We start from the raw sequence: 18808 nt of genomic DNA, 5'->3' as shown, positions 1-18808 counted from the left end.
AAAACGAAATTATAAATTCTAATGTAAACCGGATGCAAAATCCCATTATATGTGAGACTGCATACATACCTGTTACTTGATATTACACATTTGTGACCAGCCGAAGCAATAAAACTCCAAGATGTCAAATGTCATAACCCACAAAGTGTCACAAACAGCTGACATAACCATAAATTATTTAAAAATCGAAGGAAAAATATTAATTTAATTCTCAATAACTTATAAACCGCGAATCATGGAAAGAATAATTAAAATTGGGAAAACTATTAGAAATAATTGGAAGAAATCTGTGCTTGGCGCTGTTGTATTGTATTATGGTGCGGCTACAGCAAAAGAGAAATTCGAGTAAGCTTAATAATATGCTATTTATCATTTATTATTTAGGTCCATAATGTGCTGATCAAATAAAAGTATATTTCCGGTAAGATAACAAGTATATAGGATCTAGGATATATATTTTTTTAATATTTTCGATGTCCTAGTAAAAATACGTAATATATAGCATATTATCTCTTAAGTGGTTAAAAATGCATATTAAGACATATATTTTATAACTATATTTATGCAAATTCTATACTTAATTTTAACATTACTTTTAGTAATAGTTACAATACTATTCCATATATGTTGACTCTCATTTACCAGACCGTGTCACATTTTATGAGTGTTCTTTCGTGACCGTCAGAATGGCCGGTCACTACCCATATTTTACATCGAAAGAATTACTAAAAGTTGCTACCTAGTTGCTACTAGTTGCTATTAGTTGCTACTAATTGCTACCTTCAATTAAAAAAAAATAAACTGCTTTTAAGGTGACCGGCCATTCTGACATCAGGATGGCCGGTCACCTATCCAGTAAGAAAAAACTGAGCAAGTGAATAGAGTTTTTTTTTAATCAATAGTTGCTACCAAATTGCTACCTTCATATGCATCGTATTGGACTTCATAGCTTTTAAGGATAAAAAATATTACGGATTTAATATAAGAGGTCTAAACGCCTAATGATGTATAAGCATAATATATTTAATTTCGGATTTACTCTTTTAATTATACAGGCCTCACAGTCACCTTAAAAAGCAGTTTATTTTTTTTTTAATCGAAGGTAGCAATTAGTAGCAACTAATATCAACTAGTAGCAACTAGGTAGCAACTTTTAGTAATTATTTCGATGTAAAATATGGGTAGTGACCGGCCATTCTGACAGTCACGTTCTTTCTCACCAAAACATTGAATGTATTGAATTTGCCATGTTGATCTCACACTAAGTTAGTTTTATATTTTTTATAGAATAAACATTATAATGCGGGCAGCTTGTAAGGAGGCAGCCCGATATGGAGATGCCCTCATTCCGATGGAAAGGAACCCTACTCTAGTGACTGTTATCCTCAACCCAGTAGCTAACAAGAGGAAAGCTAAGCAAGAATATGAGAAATACTGTGAACCACTACTCCATCTGGCTGGTTTGCAAGTGGACGTGATTCAAACAACTTCGGAGGGGAATGCTAAGGAGATTGTTGAGAGCCTGAGGGGTACGGAGGCGATCATTGTTGCTGGTGGTGATGGAACTCTATCCGAGACAATTACAGGTAAAATTTGGCTACATTTTAAATGAAACATTATTGAAGCTCTTTGGACTGTTTTTTGTATTTTATTTTGATCTTGCTTAAATATTGCGACATTCTCTTAGTCAGAATTCATAAAGCGATTGTTGTGTTAAAAATCTCAAGGAATAAGCCCCTTTCAAAAAATGCTTAGCTACCCCAGTGTCGTACTATGCCCACCAATCCAGCAACATTTTTAGACATTTTATGACATTTATTATAAATATAGTACCAATATCCATTTTCTCAATATTTCAGGGTTATTAAGGCGTAATGACGACGCAAACCAGTTCCCGCTCGGCATTCTACCACTCGGACGTACTAATAGTGTTGGAAATAGTTTATTTCCGGGTGGAAATGGGGTTGAGAAAGTCAAGCAGCTAATAGAAGCTTGCATGGCCATCATCAAGGGTAACACAGTTTGGAAGGACACTATGAAAATAGAACCTATAACAACCGAAGACGAAACACCCAGCAGGCCCATCTACGCGATGAATTCAATAGAATGGGGGGCCTTTAGAGACACAGAATCAAGGAAAGATAAGTACTGGATATATGGGCCACTACGTCACTATGCATCATACATCTTCAATGGTTACAAGAATTCTCTGAACTGGAACTGCAGCGGCACAATTAAATACACGCCTCCCTGCGCAGGTTGCAGCAATTGCGTGGTGAAGAAACCAGAAGTCAAGAGAAAGTGGGCATTCTTCATGCCGACCCCACAATTGAGTCAAGAATCAGATCAGTCAAAGGTGTTGAATCCAGAATGTTCTGTTGTAAATGAGCTATGCTTCAAGGCGACCGAGTTTAGGATACGCCCGCGGAAAGATGATATTCCATCACTAGGCATCTTGGTGGGCAAGGGTGGTTACAGTTACATAGAATTCGTGTCAGAAGGCTGGCGACGTTTGAAGTCTAACACTGAGCTCCCTGACGTTATAGAGGCGAGGACAGTAGAAATGCATCCTAAGGAACAAGGATCTGACGCCCTCATGGAGATAGACAAAGAGGAATTCGAAATCAAGCCCATGAAGATCACATTGCTACCAAAGATGATCAAATTATTCTGTCCGGAACAAATTAAAGTGTAACTTTTTTGAAATATTTTATTTATTCACCACTTTGTAGAGACATCGAAAAATTTAAGACTAGATATGAATAAATTAAAACAAATTATAATATATCGAAATACATTTTTGAGCATAACAAAAAATAAAATATCAATTGTACAAATGTCAAAGTCATCTTTTTAAAAAAGAAGGTATCTAATGTACGTATAGTGACCCAACAGCGGGTTTAATGTGGGCTGTACCCAAACTTACATCTAGAAGATAAATATTACAGACAACATACAATATTCAAAAATGGATGTTGGTATATGTATCTGAGATTTATAGACTCCTCTGTTTCACCGATCAGCAAGAAATTTGGCACATCAGTGTTTTCTAATGTCCGACTGGAAGTCAATTTCTGATCGAAGCCGAAACCTGTTGTACGGCACAATCTTCAATTCCAGATTGGTTAAAAAGTTTTAAGTTAAGGTAACTAATATAAAACAACTTTTAGGGCTAATTGAAATTACCTCGCAATTAATGAAAAATGTTAAAATTTCAAAATAAAGTGACCGGTACTTTTACTTTATGATACAAATAGCGCCTACCACGAATCGAATGTCTCCGCGCATCACAATCCCAATCGCGATTTCACGCATTTGTAACAATTCGTTCAATTTTGACGTTACCTAGAAATCTTCGGCTTCTGCCAAAACTTTGGCCCTTTGCCGAAGACGACGGCTTTGCTAGTTTTTTTTTGTTTGGTAGAAGTCGACCTCGGTCGGACACGAAAAATATTACCGCCCTGTTAGATTCGAGATTACATACAGACCATCCATTTTCATTTATATAGGTAAATATATTCTGGCAACACTACTGCCTAGCCCTACTAGTTAAGTATATAATAGATACAAAATTAAATGCATTTTCTTCCTTATAATAAGCAAATAACTCATTCAGGAAGCGTTATTAAATTGAATGGTGTAAAATAGACCCTCACACATAATTATGTATCTTGGGAATACCTACATGAAGCCTACGTCGGTGTTTGGCACTCCAGCTCTTTAATCTTTACTCATGTTTAAATGGTATGTGAAAATAGAGTTTCAATGTGATGATTCTTAATTGAAATTGTTGAAAATATAAGTTTATCGCTGTTTGACTACCTTTTTAGGTTACTACACCTTTATAGGGTCTCTTAAACACAAATATCTTCCTATAACCTACATAACAGGCTGACTTCCCACTGGGTACAATCGCTCGAGCAACCGGCAGCTTTAGCAATAAGTAATTAGCAGAGCGGTAATAGTTTAAGTACTTTGTTCGTGACTTAAGCGACAAGATAGTAGCCGCAACTATCGCTCAGGCGAAAGTAGCCAGTATGTGATCAGCCAAATTCTGAATTGAATATGAACTTATTCCCTACATTACAATGGCAATACGCAGATCCATACTTAAAACTAACTGATTATAAGATAAAGCTATCAAATAGCCCGCACTTTTGTCACACACGTTAACCATTTTCAGACTTCATTCCTTTATACGTCTACGCAAAGATGCTGTATATATCTGAAATTCTATATGGAATGTTAGTTATGGAATCGTCAAAAACTGTCGAAAATTTTATCATCCATGAAACTAAGAATAATAATAGTCGTTCATCATGAGAGCACGTCAGATAAAAGTGGAGCATAGTAAATCACATTCACAAAAATCTTATTGTCTACTACTGACTTTAAATTGTTTATTCTGAGCCCCAGTATGACCGACATATGCTACGTATAATGCATAAATAACCATAATGCATAACCTACCAGTCTCCGCAGAATGTATTAGACTATGCATAGCGTACTAGACTGCGCGTAGCATAGTGGCGTATCGTCTGTTCGTGAATAATAGTAAAATATGGAAAGAATGACAGCCAACTACGTACACCCAGTCAGAGACTGTCAACTCGTTTGGTTTAAACCCTCACTATTACTCACTATTAATTATTTATTATCTAGATACAATACCGAATTGAGACATATATAACATCTTTGCTGCAAAAGTATAAATGCATAATTTTGATTGCGGCTCATTAACATATTGTACGTTAAAATAAATAGGTCCCATGATGATGTTTTTGGATTCAATCCACAAGCAAAGTAACCAATTAGCTCATAAAAGGTTGAAGAGCGTTTGTCCACCGCCGCCGTCACCGAGAACGAAATGACGGCGCCGAAGTAGCGGCACATACATTTACTATAGCTGCGTATCCACCGCACGTCCATCATGTCATATTTAAATCGGCCCGAAATAACCTTGTTCTCTGTGAGGGTCCGGTGACGGCGGCGGTGGATAACCGCTCTAAGGGTAGTTTTAAGTCATTCGCGAATTTGCCAAGTATGGTCAGACCCGTGCAAACTAACGGTGGCTGAGTGGTTCAAATTCAATCTTGGCTGGTCGGGTAAACACTCCAGAATTTAACATAACACTCGAGTACGTAGCACTTGGGAAAATGATATAATTATGGTGTAAATCACGGTACTTGGTTTTAATGCGGCTGTCTCAGTTTCTCAAGCGAAAGCTTTTTAATATCAGATCCCGAAAATTACCGTTGTCATCTCGTCATTTAAGAAGACTTGTAATTCCAATAAATACGTAGATTTTACGTATTATGTAGGCTATTGGCTACTTTGTCTATGGTCTAAGTATTTTTAATAACAAATGTTTTCATTCATCAACATATCACAAACAAACCTTAATGTTTAAATAAATTCCATGTGTTATAATAAATTATTTCCGTAGAAACTAATGACTAAAGAAGCATTTGATACCCCTTGGACCTTAAACGGTAACTCAATTAATTATCAAAATATATAAAATAATATAACCAACATTAAATTCTCTTAAATATTCGACAACCTTATTACCTAATCAGAGGCGTAGCGTGCCGGGGCAGGGGTGGCATTTAGATCAAAATCTAAAAGATAGCGATTTTTATTTTTATAATTTGTGTTTAATATAGTAAAATATTTTTTTGCTGCTAACCATTTTCTTGGTGTCATATCATTGTCAATGTATACTCCCGGCGGCACTATCTGGGGGCGGCAAAATTTTCCAAACGTGTTTAATATGTGATGCATTTGGAAGGACTTTTTTCACCGAATGATTCGGAATATAGTAGAATTTCCCGAATCGCATTTATTTTCCACTTTCTATATTTTAAAGATACAGGAAATGCTTTGTTTTTTTGCCGCCAAATAATCTAAATTTATCCTCTCCCAGGCTCAAACAAACTACACGCCTGAATCGTATCACTAAAATAAATTATCTTACAACTAAAGAGCACTTTACATTATACGACGGGCCCTAAGCCCTTAAAACCAAGTTATAGTATGAAAATGTAGTGTAGTGTAAAAGTTACACAATACTGAGAGATATATAGAGAATGTAGTTTAGTTAACATACCGATTATAGTATAAACCTTACATATAACATCAATTAGTATATATCGGCCAAGTGTGAGTGTGAATGAAATACAAGTATTGTGATAAACACATGCACAAATATGTAAAATGCATGCTCTCATGCTGAAAGGAGACCGGTGCCGAATAGTGGGGCGGATTGATGGTGATGATGATTATATGGTACCCTTACGTTGTTTGTCCACCAACCACCGACGATAATTAAGACGGCGCCGAAGTAGCGTACATACATTTACTATAGCAGCTTGTCCACCGAACATCCGTCATCCCATAGTAAATCTATATGTACGCTACTTTGGAGCCGTGATTAATTATCGGTATCGGCTCGGTGACGGTGCTGTGGACAAACAACTTTAGTGGGGCAGTCTCGCACTGGGCCGTTTTTTTTTTCATTATAATAGTAGACGAGTAGCTAATACTTAAGACATCGAAAAAATAACATTTATTTTGTTTTCTTACAAACTATCGACAATCAATACTGACAATAATATTGATACTTCTAAAGTAGTATAATCCCGTATTTTTGGGCCACGTAATAAGCTCTACCAAATATTATTTCGATACTGACAATATCGTAACGACATCTACCAAATTGATATACGATACTGACAATAATATTGACACATTTAGAGTTAAATTACTAGGACTTTTTGGTCAAGTGTAACTCTACTTAAATCGATACTTATATTAACCAATATTTTGGTTAACAAATCTACTGAAGCTGCCACACGACAGTAATATCGATAGATTGAGAATCGATATTTAAATTACTTAATATTTTTCCTGACAAATGATTAGCTGTCAAATTTCAGTTTTCTGACAGTAATATCGATATGATGAAAATCGATATTTAAATTATCTAATATTTTTGCTGACAAATCTATTGAAGTCACCCTATTTCAGCACATAGGACGAGCCCTTCTGCCTGATGTACTCCCACACGAAGATCGAAGCCGTGACGTGTACGTTGAGGGACCTGATGACGCCGCGCTGCGGGATCTCCACGCAGTGGTCCATTATCGGGAGGATGTTGGGAGGGATGCCCTCTTTTTCATGCCTGGAGTAAATAATTACATAATAATAGATTACTGCATACGATAAAACTTAAGTCAACTAAGTACCAGAGATCTAGCAAAGTGGTAAACAATTTATGTATAATATAACACTTTATAATATATCAAATCAACTTTAGTTGTGAAATGCTGTATTGTAAAAATATTTACATTAAGTAATATTTTAACAATTCAGTACTTCGAATTTTATGATCACTACAAAATTAAATGCAAACTTAATTATTATTTAATTACAAAATATTAAACCAATGACTAAAAATTATGTCAATGAGTCAAAATTATGTAAATAGCACTGAACTTCTACTCAAGATGTGTTACTACCCCTGAGGAATAAGTTTCAAAGCACTCTATTACCACACCCATTAAACCATACACAGACGTCTTCACTAGAAGCAGAAGCAAAAGAAGGGTTTTTGCCTTCATCATCAGAAACATGAATGAAACAAATCTTACCCGAGCAGAACTAACGCCTTCTTAGGAAACTTGAACTCAGTCAGTTGGATGCTGTTGGAGGTCTGTTCTGCAGCGACTATGGAGTAGCCCTCGGCCTTCTTCCGCATGAGATACTCCTTGAGAGGTCGCCCGGGACGGACCTCCTCTATATTCAGCCAACGGTCGGCTGATACACTGTAAACAAATCCTCATTTAGTATAGCTACTTAGTATTTTTTATTTATTCTCATTTTTCTGTTATTTACTTTTGTTCTTTTAGTTATTTACTGTAGATAATACATTTAGTATAGTGTAATTGGTGTGGCATCGTTGGTCAGAGTTGCACGACGTACAGGGCCGCACTGAAAACCAGTCGCCGGAGTCTGTTATTTCTCACAGGCATCGGCAGAGACTGAGTGCGACCATTTTTGCTGCTATACTGTATCGTTTACGTCACGTGTTATTTTATTTGTTATTATTTTTATTGTACCCCTTCCATTGTTATTATTTTCTTTTGTATGTTGTAACTTGTATAGCATGTAAAATAAATGGTTTCTTTCTTTCTTTCTTTCTTTCTATTTGGTATACTAGCTAAATTATAAAATTACCCTCCATTACACTAAAATACTAGTCATGTCAGGTGAATTAACAATTTTGGTTAAAACGTCAAATGTACAATGCAAAATTCCTAATACATATTATATATTTATAATATTGAAATAGAAAACGAGTACAGTAAAGTCTGAAGATGGCCACTTATTACCTTCTATTCTCAGATAAGATTTAAGAGTTCTACAACCTCCATAGATGCCTTGCCTCCTAAAGACTAAGTGAATACCTTGGACAAGTATGTTTTGTTCGCCACACCACGGATTAGTAGTACTTGTCCAAATTATAGGTTCATCAATGTATTTAGGACAATAATGCTAAAAGTTGGCGGTTATGGCATAAAATATGATAATCCTACCAAATTCCAAAAGAACGATCGTCTCACCTTAAGGATTGGAACTGCTTGTCATGCAGATGTCGCAGGCTATCAATGACATAGGTCATGATGCCGAAGACCTCGCAGGTCCTCGCCAGCCCTCCGAGATTGGGCGGGCGTTGTTATGAGGCTGAAATAAAACTCCTCATTCAAAATAACGATTCTCACCTTAAAGATTGGAACTGCTTATCGTGCAGATGTCGCAGGCTATCAATGACGTAGGTCATGACGCCGAACACCTCGCAGGTCCTCGCCAGCCCTCCGAGATTGGGCGGGCGGTCCACTAGCGAGGCCACTACTACCAGGTCACTTATGTTCTTCGACTGGAAAATTTTATATTAATACGCTTTTATTAGCTTCAGACGTATGTATGTTGGTATGTTAGTATGTAATGGAATCTTTGAACATGATTTTAACCCCCTTCAAAACGTCGGATTAACTTGAAATTTGGCATACTTATTAAGGACCGATGACAATTCAATATTTTAAACATTCTGACCCGTTATCCTTACTAGGATAATCAGGATCAGCGATTTTTGTTTTCCTGAGACCCGGAAGGTCTGCGTTAAGACCAATAAAGGAATCTACCAGGCGCGCCGATCACCTAACCTGACCTGACCTGACCTGACCTGACCTAACCTGACCTGACCTGACCTGACCTGACCTGAAAAGACCTGACCTGTCCTGACCTGACCTGACCTGACCTGACCTGACCTCAACTTCGACGCGTCCGTTGTTAATAGCATCATGAAGCGGTGTCTCATCATCCTTATTCATTCAGCACTTCAACATCTGCACCTTCCTTTAACAAGATTTCCACTATTTCAGTGTTCCCATTTCTTGCTGCCAAATGTAAAGGCATATATGATTTCAGCTCATCGTCATAGTCACAACTTATATTATTAACTCGAGCTGTAAAATTAATTAAACTACTAACAGTTTTAAAATCTCTGCAGGCAGCAGCAACACAAAGAGAAGAAATTCTATAATTATTTTTGATATTAACATCATCATGCTGTAATATTAAATCGATGATTGGACGACGTCCTTTTGAAATGGCTAGATGTAAAGCAGTTGACCGTTTTTCTCTTGAGTATTGCCATCAGCACCTGTTTTTAAAAGATGCTCTATCATCCTTTTTCCGTGATTACTTTTATCTAAGATAGAGGACCTGGGATATGGTATAAATTATGAAAGAAAGCAGTTAGCATTGGCAATTCGGATGTCATTCAACAACTCCTCTGGGATTTTCACGTTAACAATAAAAATAAACACCAATGTAAAACACCACTTCATACAGCTGTGTTAAACAATGACCCAATATTCATTTTTGCACTGCTAAGCAAAGGTGCTGATGCTGATTCGAAAGATAAACTTGATAATACGCTACGTAATAATCGTTAAAATAATCGCTAAAATAATCACTAAAAAATGAAAAATAAATAATAGTTAAAAAAAACTAAAAAATACGCTTTTATAAAAAAATCGACCAAAAAATGAAAAATAAATAATAGTTTAAAAAACTAAAAAAATACACTTTTTATAGAAAATCTTACTAAAAAATAGAAAATATTTTTTTTAAAATTTGAATTAATAAAAATATTTTTTATTGTAAAAAAAGCGTGGGGTGCTTTTTAAGATATTATCAAAATGATAATCCTTCTACTCAATATCTATCAATAAAATATTTATAACTATTGACACCATGCACCCCACGCTTTTTTTACAATAAAAATATTTTTATCTTATTTACACTATTCTTAATTCAAATTAAAAAAAAATATTTTCTATTTTTTAGTTGGATTTTCTATAAAAAGTGTATTTTTTTAGTTTTTTAAACTATTATTTATTTTAGAGATTAAGTGAATAACTTTTATAACACACTTTTATTAGCTTGGGTTGTATGTATGTATGTATGTATGTAGCTATGTATGTAAGTAACAAGTAACGGAGTCTTTGAACCCGATTTCTATCCACTTTGACACCACGTTCAGTTTAATTCAAAATTTTAAAGAATTATCAAAAACCGATGACAATACACGATTTTAATAATTTTGTACCATTGTCCTTATCAACATCCTCAGGATTAACGATTTTCGAGGCGAGAGAAAGCGCCTTAGGGAAAGTTCAGGCAAAGTTACTAGATTGATTTTTAGTTTTGAAAAATAATAATGTTATTTCCCTGTAACTCAAATGTACTGAAACATATCTATAATGCCATCTTGTAGAATGATTTTTGGTATTCCGTACTCAAAGGGTAAAACGAAACCTCTCTTAAACCGTAATAGATAAACACTTGATTTTTTTACAGACGATGCATAATGATGGTCGCTATAACAACAAATACTAAAAATTATTAAAATAAATATAGTTCAAAAAACTAAAAAACACGCTTTTATGATAAACTCAGCTAAAAGAAAATAATTTTCAATCTAGGAATCAATTAAGGAACAGTAAATAGTATAATTGTAGAAGAAGTGTGGGGTGCTTTTCGAAAACTGATAAGGAGCTACACATACAAAATTCAGGATTTTACACTACCTTTATTACATCATATTTTATATAAATATTTTAATTTTGTTTTCCTTGTTAATATACAAGTTCAAAAATAAATGCTTGGTATTAGTAGGATGGTAGGAATAGTAATTGGTAGGATGTCATATAGTTCGTCCGTTAGGTTTTTGTAATCGTAATCACATAGAAACTGATTTATTAACATAATTAAACCAAATAGAAAAAATGTGAAAATATGATCAAAGTTATTTACGGCAAAACTTACATTCCGGCGATATTCGCTTATCTCCAAATCGGTCATGTTCCTCCACGGGATATATTTCTTCTGGATCGTACTAGCTTCGTCCTGGGCATCGGACTGGCCAGGAGTAGCCACCCCTTGGTAATGTTGGAAGGCGTGCCATCTATGGACGCTCTTCCACTCCACATAGAACGCATCATGACCGTCGATGGCCACACAATCGTCAATCTCATTAAAGATCTTCATTGCAAAGAGCGTGTCGACGTTTTCATTACACGACTCGCAGCGCCTCTGCATGCTGTGGAAGACGAACATGACCGTCAAGTCGCCGACGATGTCGAACATCTGCGTGAAGTAATCCTTCCTGAGGTTCATGAAGGAGTTGTCTTTGGAGAGGGAAAGTTCTCCGAGGGTTTTGCTTAACGTCGCGATCATGCTGCTGTATTTCTCTACGTTGATCTTCTTCTTGATTGTGCCCGTTTCGAACAACATCATTGCGTAGTATTGGGCTGTCAGTCGCACCGAGAACACAGGGCCCATCGTGTTGGACAGGAGGAAGTCCAAAACGAATTCGGTCTCGGAGGCGTAGTGCGTGCGCGCGTGTATCTTGTGCCGCATTACATTGTATACAATCGTAAACTGACTTATCAACGGAACCCCGTTAACTGTCAAGTAGTGCAGCAATTCGCCGTTTATCGAGATGTCCTGCAAGAAGAAGAACATTCTCAGCATAGTTTAGTTAAGTTAACCAAATTTTGCCTTTAGTTCATAAATCATTATAGTAGTTTTCGAATTCTTCCTTTTAGAATTGTTTGTTGAGTTAAGGTTTTCTATTTTACTTTTAAATACATTGAGTCTTAGCAGATTTATTGAAAATAATTAAATGGTGATATCAGAAAAGTTTTTAGGTGCCAAATCATTACATATCATTCGGTAAACTTACCATTGAGTAAATGTATAGGGCGATGTACCACAAGATACATGTCTTCACGCTGATATCATGCGGGATTCTAAGGAGATTCATGCACCAGCTCGCCGTCTTCTTAACTTCCACTCGCCTGGTCTTGAGGAAGATGAACAACAAATTCTGCAGCGCTCTCAACAGCTTCCTGTGTGTCGTGTTGTTGGTGTAATAACGTGGCTTGTTCTTCATCATTTGGTCGATTTCGGTCATGATCCGTTCGGACACCTCGTTCAGTTTGTTGACGTCGGTAACTTTGTTTAACATTGTTATTGATAACAACTGTATGTGCTGGCTGAAGACATGCATGCTGAAAAGTAAGCTTGGGTAAGAAACTTATTTATATCTCAAATGCTGAAAGTCTTGGTATGAAAGGACTATTGTATTTTCCCAGCAAATTAAGACTAGTAGTGTAAATAGAGTTACAACTTAAAACGGTAGCATTGATTATAATATTGAATATGGAAGAACCAGGAAAGTTCAACGAGGAGACACCATACAGTAAATAACAATAGTTAGTAGATTTATTACTTACTCAGGTACCATTATACCTTGCATTTTTGACAATAACTCCACCGTTAAGTTTTCAGTTATTCTAAAAAAGAAAACCAGTATTAAAAGTCAATTACGGGATAGATAAAGCTTCAGAAGTATTAGTGAGACTCCTTATGGCTTCAGAGTCCTCATATGCTAAAAAATCGATCACCTATTTCTGTGTTATACTTGGGTTCAGCACCTGAACACCTTAAAGTAGCTATTAATAAGAATATTGGAAATAGGAAGGGTTTATGACGTGACCAACTTAGCCCTCAGAGGTGACAACGTGTCTGTTACCAGTTTCTATTACAACCCCCTTTCTTTATTAAGGTTATGGATCTTGATACATGGCAGTAACCACTTATCATCAGGTGAGCTGTATGCTCATTTGCTATTTTAATGTTAGAAAAAAAATACATGAAATATTCCTTTTACAATACCAAAAAGAAATATATTAAGTACCGTTACAATCATATGAAGAACTTACCTTTGATCTTTCTTTGGCACTATTGCGTACAGTAAAATGTTACACAGTACATTAACCATGTTATCATATTTTAGAACATTTTTAGTGCTCAAATGTTTTACTAAGAAGTAAAGAGGCATTCTCTTGGCCACCGCCAGCTCTATAAGTATATTGTAGTGGCATACAACAACACTGTTGTGTTGCGGCAACATAAGCAGTATGTCTTGTGTAATCAGCTTCACAAAATCATCAACGCAAGTTATATATTCTCGATTCGATTTAAGCTCACAAATCTGTGTCCAGATTTGATTTAAAAACAGTGAAAGGTCAAAATTCACACTAGCATTATCAATTAGCTTCGGTAGAATTTTATTGACGATACGAAGAATAAACTTGAGGCACCCATATCCACCACAGTCAAGGACATCTTCCACAAAGACAAATAGATCAATAATATCATTATCATTAGGTTCCACCGACAGATACGATAATACAATATCACATGCTTTTTCGTAGAATGTATTCTTCAATTTTCCACTTCCTTGCTTTGTCATATCCTTTCCAATCTCCTTCAGTATTCTCAAATACTGCTCTAAGCTTAACATTTCGTTCTTGTGATGGCCAGTAATTAGTGGGGTCTTGCAAATATAATTAATTATAGAAATCGCAAAAGTCTTTTTGTCTAGCGGAGACTCTTGGTCGTTCAGGAAGACACTGCTATGTGCGTAAAGTTGTAGTAGCATTTCTTTAAGCTCTGGATCATTAATTGGCATACAACTAAGAGACTCAAATAGAGTAATAATCCCTTCCACATCTAAGCCCCCACCATTGGCCAGCAGAACAGACAGATACTGCAATATAACTTTGCACTGCTTCATCACAGCAGCATTTATCACAACCATATATGGTTCTGATCTCCCAAAGGTCTTATTAAAAACGTTTACCAAAAAATTTACATCAACTAAACATTGAGTTTTGTTAGCGTATGGCCTATTGCAAATATCAACAATATTTGCAGCTTTATCATTGATAATGCTCAAGAAAAATGGAATTCCATCCTGCTCGTGGCCACTGACATATAGAAGACCAATGTTAATATTTTCGCATGTTGTACTCATAATTTCAGCAAATCCGTTTTTGTCACAATCTGTTAAGTATAAGTTTTTCTTGATGTGTGCTGCCAGAGGATTCATGATGTAAGACGTAATAGGGGTTTCTGTATGTAACTGTGGATAGATGCTCACATAATCCTCCCATATGAATCCCTTGCATGAATTCACTATGAAGTTGGAAATGTGTGCGAAAATAGCCTTTTTTATTACGGGGCTATTACAAGGAATTCTTAAGATGTCATTGAGTATTGTGCAAATTCTCTTGTGACCGACATGCAGTAGAAGCGAGGGGTACACGACATCCCCCACAATGTCACTTAAGTAATATAATGGCACAGGTGACCATTTAACGCTTGGAATAGCTTCTAATATGTTCAAGAGAGACTGCTTATCATCCAATGCCTGAGCGATAGCTGTAGTCAGCTGCTTACTGTCATGTACATTTTCATATAAATTAATATCATTAAGTGCGTTAAGCAGTGTCAAAGCCTCAGCTTTACTTTCGACTTTTATATCTAATCTGTACATGATACAATTGAGTCGTACTTGAGCGTTATCATGCTGGAGCCCGATGTTGTAAGCACAGCTTAACCAGCAGTGTCCGAGATGTTTAACTGACTCAAACAGCTTCAGAGAAGGCAAGACAATGTTGCTCTGCATTTCTTCTAGACTGTCGAGCAATATAAAGAAGTTATCCCACATAGTTTTTAGCATTTTCTCATTTTTCTTATCCCAAACCATGACCATCTCTTCTGTATTTATATTAATATCTTTCTGGCTGCCCGTTAAGCTCTCCAATGCTCTCTTAATAAGATAAATAGCACGTTTCCTAACAGCAGTATCGGTAGATTGCAACCCGAAGAGCACAACCTCCCAGAACTCAGAATTTGCTGCGATACTGTAATCAGCATGTTTTTCAGCCTCGTCGGCTACCGGCAAGTAATGGTCAGCTAAACAGCTTAATGCTTTGAGAGTAACTAGTTTGAACTCCTTCGCATCTTTCAAACAATTCCAAAGCCTATCTAAAATGGAAAAGCCAACTACACCATTGTTGAAATGCGGGATTGTGCTGATGAAAAAGAATGTCAGGACTTTGTCATCTACACTGAAAACTATATTCTCTAAAGGAATCTGAAGAAACGGTATAGATAACTTCTCTTGTTGGCTGATGACCGCCTCAAGGATGCTGCTGCACAGTTTTAAGTCAAGAAGAACTTTAGGAGTGTCATTCTCAGACATCGGATCATCGTTTAGTTCGAACACGATCTGCATCTTCGGTAGCTCGAGGTCGGTGAGGATCTGCTGCAGAAGATGTTCAGACTTGGAGACAATAGACTTTGGATCCAACTTCAGTACCAGGTTGGTGATCTCACAGACCTGGTCAATGTTGTCCACGGTCACATCCTTAATCAGCTTTACCGCAAATTCGTATTCGGCTTCGTTACTACAATCCAGGGCCTCTTGCTTATTGACAGCGAGCTTATACTTAAGAAACCTGGACGCATTCTTCAGGTGCTTCCTTGTAAATGTAGTCCGCACCATAATCTTGGTCATCTGTGTATTTATTATTTCTTCGTCCAGATCCAACGAATCTAACAGGGCTAATAATTCTTCCGAATCCATTTTTACAGGCCGTTATAGGAATTTACGTTTTTAGTACCGTTTGCGCGCAATAATCACTTATTACTTTAAATAATTAAATATGTTCTGGAAAATATGGAAAGGATAATCTAAATTCATAATTACACGCGGTTCTGTTTACATCCATAAATTAGATTAGAATCGACTTTTTGACACTTCGAAATAGATATTTAAATTAGGTTGGTATTATTTTATCTATGTGTTAACCTTTGTACGAGATTTTAAGAATTAGTGATTGAAAGGTGCGATGAAATTGCAACCATTACAGTCTCGCGTTATGAAAAGAATCGATACGAAATTAATCAATATTTAATAGTCGTCTAATAAGCGTCCAATACACTGTCCGGGATGATGGATGATGGAGTTTACTGGTTACACATTCGTTACACGTTCTTTATCTATATTCTGTGTAAGTGTGTAAGTGCTTATAATACTTGGCAGCTTGGCACTTGCTCTACACACAGTTTCGCAAATTTCGTGTGTTGCGCATAATTACATTTTATCCGAGTGAAAGTTTTTATTTAAACAATAAATGAGTCAGATGCTAGCATGTATTGTATTTCAATGGCACTGTCTACATTAGAATAACCTAATCACCTAATGTGATCTATACAAGATAAAACATTCAGGAGAATGATCTTGGATGGCAAAATCTGAATCTGAAAAAATGCTGGAAGGAATTACGAATACATATTTTTATGATAAAGTGAAAAACGCCAGAAAATCGCGCTTTCTTGTATGGCGACCCCTGGTTATTTTTCGGAGGAGCAGGGTTCCGTTTTGACCTTGTAGGTACGAAAAGGACATTCTGGTAAAAATATTTTTCCTTGGCCGGGAGCTGAATGAATTCGTTTAATAAAAATGTTGTTATGCGAATGTTTCTTACCCAGACCTAACAGATGAACTTCTCGATAAGCTAGACCAAAGAGTGTATTAATCTATATAGGAAGGGTAGACATCCTCCTGAACATTATCCGATTTATTTTTAATTTAAAGGCGGTAGAACCCTTTGTGGTTCGATTCCGGCGGCATATTTCTGCCTCATAACAAGTAGTCCTCAGGGATATCGGCGCATCTGTCGCCGACCTCGGATAGGAATATCTAATCCTATCTGGGGTTGATTATAGATGTCCATAGGCGGCAGTAGCCACTTACCATCAGGTGGACTACATGCTCGTCTGCTACTCCTATATTATAAAAAAACGTGACGGAAGTATGACCATATCTCTAATTACAAACGTCAGCTTAAATGGCTATCTATTCGTCAAAGGTCAAATTCGTCAAACTCTAGAATTCTCTTGGTTCTGTAATCCATTTTATGTGATCCAACTTCTCCTCCGTATCTAAAGGAAAAATTTCAGTTCCACTGAACGGGTCGTGCTAGTGCGCTACGCTCTTCGAGAATTTTAAAAGTTAACATTCTACCACATAATAGTGTTTTTTTTTCAGTATTCCTTCATGGTAGAAGCAATTTTATTTAAGTCTATCAATATTTCTCAGTCCTCTGTGTTATCTGGAGGCACGGCAGTGCCTCCGCCAAGTCGAGCCAAAAGAAGCGGCACGGCCGTACCATACTTTTCCCGAAGCGATTCGGCCCATTTTTGACCCCCTGTAACTTCGTTGTATATGAAGCTAGAAGCCTGAATTTTCAGGAGCCAAGCAAGCATTGTATAGACACGGTACATTTCGAATTTCATTCAATTTGAACCAGTAGTTTAAGAATTACAAGTAGTTAAAGTTCGTAATTTTGTCACTCACTCACTGACTGACTGACCGATCATCAAAAGTTTAAGGCACTTCCAGCAGACATAGAAGGTTGAAATTGAGAATACAATTAGTGTTTAGTATATAACTCATGGAAAAACTAAAATATTTTGCAATTTCTGTCCAGTTATCTAGATACACCAACTACATTAAATAACTTTGTATCCTATATAAGTTATATAGGATTACAAAGTTACATTTGCAGTTAATGAATCTGTGTTTCTGTCCGCGAAATGTACGAGTAGTAGGGGAGCCCATGATGTTAAATGGGTAGAAACTCGAGCGTCAATAGGACGTATACGATTGTGTAGATTACACGTTAGAGTGAAGAAAAGGTTGTGTGATATTTTTCGATTTACCGTGGGAATAGTTTCTAGATGATTCGAAAAATGTAAAAAGCAGAGTCAGACATACTCAAGGCGCGGCAGGTTAGTGATAGAGTATATATCTCTGATGCCGGAAATATGTTTATCTGCTGGTTTGCATAGGGGGACAGCCATACGAGAGGTAAAAATGGAAAAAAAAGTAACCAGCACATTAGATTTTCAAAGGGGATATGAAGTTACCCCAGATGAGTCCCCCATTCGAAAGACTGACGATTCGATTCGAAAGACTGTGACTCTTCGAAAATGGGAAAAAAAAGTTCTCTTGACACACTCGAGGGCGTAATATTATTATACAGGAAATTCCAGCTGATGTTTTACTTATCATAACCCTTCATGTGACGATTTAGTGGAGGGGTTTTTTATACTGACGATTTGAAAAAAAAAATAGAATGAGAATATATAAAGAATAATGTATTTTCCATAAAATTTGCCTTTTCCTTTAGTTTGTTGTACACTATTACTTTCCAGGGATCCATGCTAATAAATGGCGCTATCAGATAGTGCATATTTTCTAGCATTATTTCCTTTGTATTAAAAAAAATACCGCACTCGAGTATGTCCAGGTATAGAT

The 18808-nt window shown here is 36.4% G+C and overlaps 2 protein-coding genes across 2 annotated transcripts; one reads left to right on the top strand and one right to left on the bottom strand.

Annotated features, from left to right (window-relative positions):
- Nucleotides 1-4: 4 nt before the first annotated feature.
- Mulk (acylglycerol kinase-like protein Mulk) lies at nucleotides 5-2706 on the top strand. Its single transcript, XM_073083143.1, has 3 exons — nucleotides 5-345; nucleotides 1288-1586; nucleotides 1860-2706. The coding sequence occupies exons 1-3, from the start codon at nucleotides 236-238 to the stop codon at nucleotides 2693-2695; spliced, it is 1245 nt and encodes a 414-aa protein (XP_072939244.1). The 5' UTR covers nucleotides 5-235; the 3' UTR covers nucleotides 2696-2706.
- Nucleotides 2705-16475, bottom strand: LOC140749900 (probable methyltransferase TARBP1). The gene is made up of 7 exons (XM_073083142.1): nucleotides 13356-16475; nucleotides 12867-12926; nucleotides 12314-12641; nucleotides 11395-12075; nucleotides 8784-8938; nucleotides 7653-7826; nucleotides 2705-7183 (listed from the first exon to the last, which is right to left on the bottom strand). Exons 1-7 carry the CDS (start codon nucleotides 16067-16069, stop codon nucleotides 7021-7023), a joined length of 4275 nt encoding a protein of 1424 aa, XP_072939243.1. The 5' UTR covers nucleotides 16070-16475; the 3' UTR covers nucleotides 2705-7020.
- Nucleotides 16476-18808: the final 2333 nt, after the last annotated feature.

Source organism: Epargyreus clarus, unplaced genomic scaffold (genome assembly GCF_041222505.1).
Source record: "Epargyreus clarus isolate Ecla_fem2 unplaced genomic scaffold, WU_Ecla_fem_2.2 ptg000018l, whole genome shotgun sequence".
Taxonomy (NCBI): Eukaryota; Metazoa; Arthropoda; class Insecta; order Lepidoptera; family Hesperiidae; genus Epargyreus; species Epargyreus clarus.
This window is presented reverse-complemented; position numbering and strand designations above follow the sequence as displayed.

Bases quoted from the DNA above. Each gene is read 5' to 3' on its own strand.
- Mulk (XM_073083143.1), top strand. From the start codon at position 236: ATGGAAAGAATAATTAAAATTGGGAAAACTATTAGAAATAATTGGAAG. The intron at 346-1,287 runs GTAAGCTTAATA...TATTTTTTATAG, and splicing joins ACAGCAAAAGAGAAATTCGA to AATAAACATTATAATGCGGG. The intron at 1,587-1,859 runs GTAAAATTTGGC...TCAATATTTCAG, and splicing joins TCTATCCGAGACAATTACAG to GGTTATTAAGGCGTAATGAC.
- LOC140749900 (XM_073083142.1), bottom strand. From the start codon at position 16,069: ATGGATTCGGAAGAATTATTAGCCCTGTTAGATTCGTTGGATCTGGAC. The intron at 12,927-13,355 runs GTAAGTTCTTCA...TTTCTTTTTTAG, and splicing joins GTGCCAAAGAAAGATCAAAG to AATAACTGAAAACTTAACGG. The intron at 12,642-12,866 runs GTAAGTAATAAA...CTTACTTTTCAG, and splicing joins CAAGGTATAATGGTACCTGA to CATGCATGTCTTCAGCCAGC.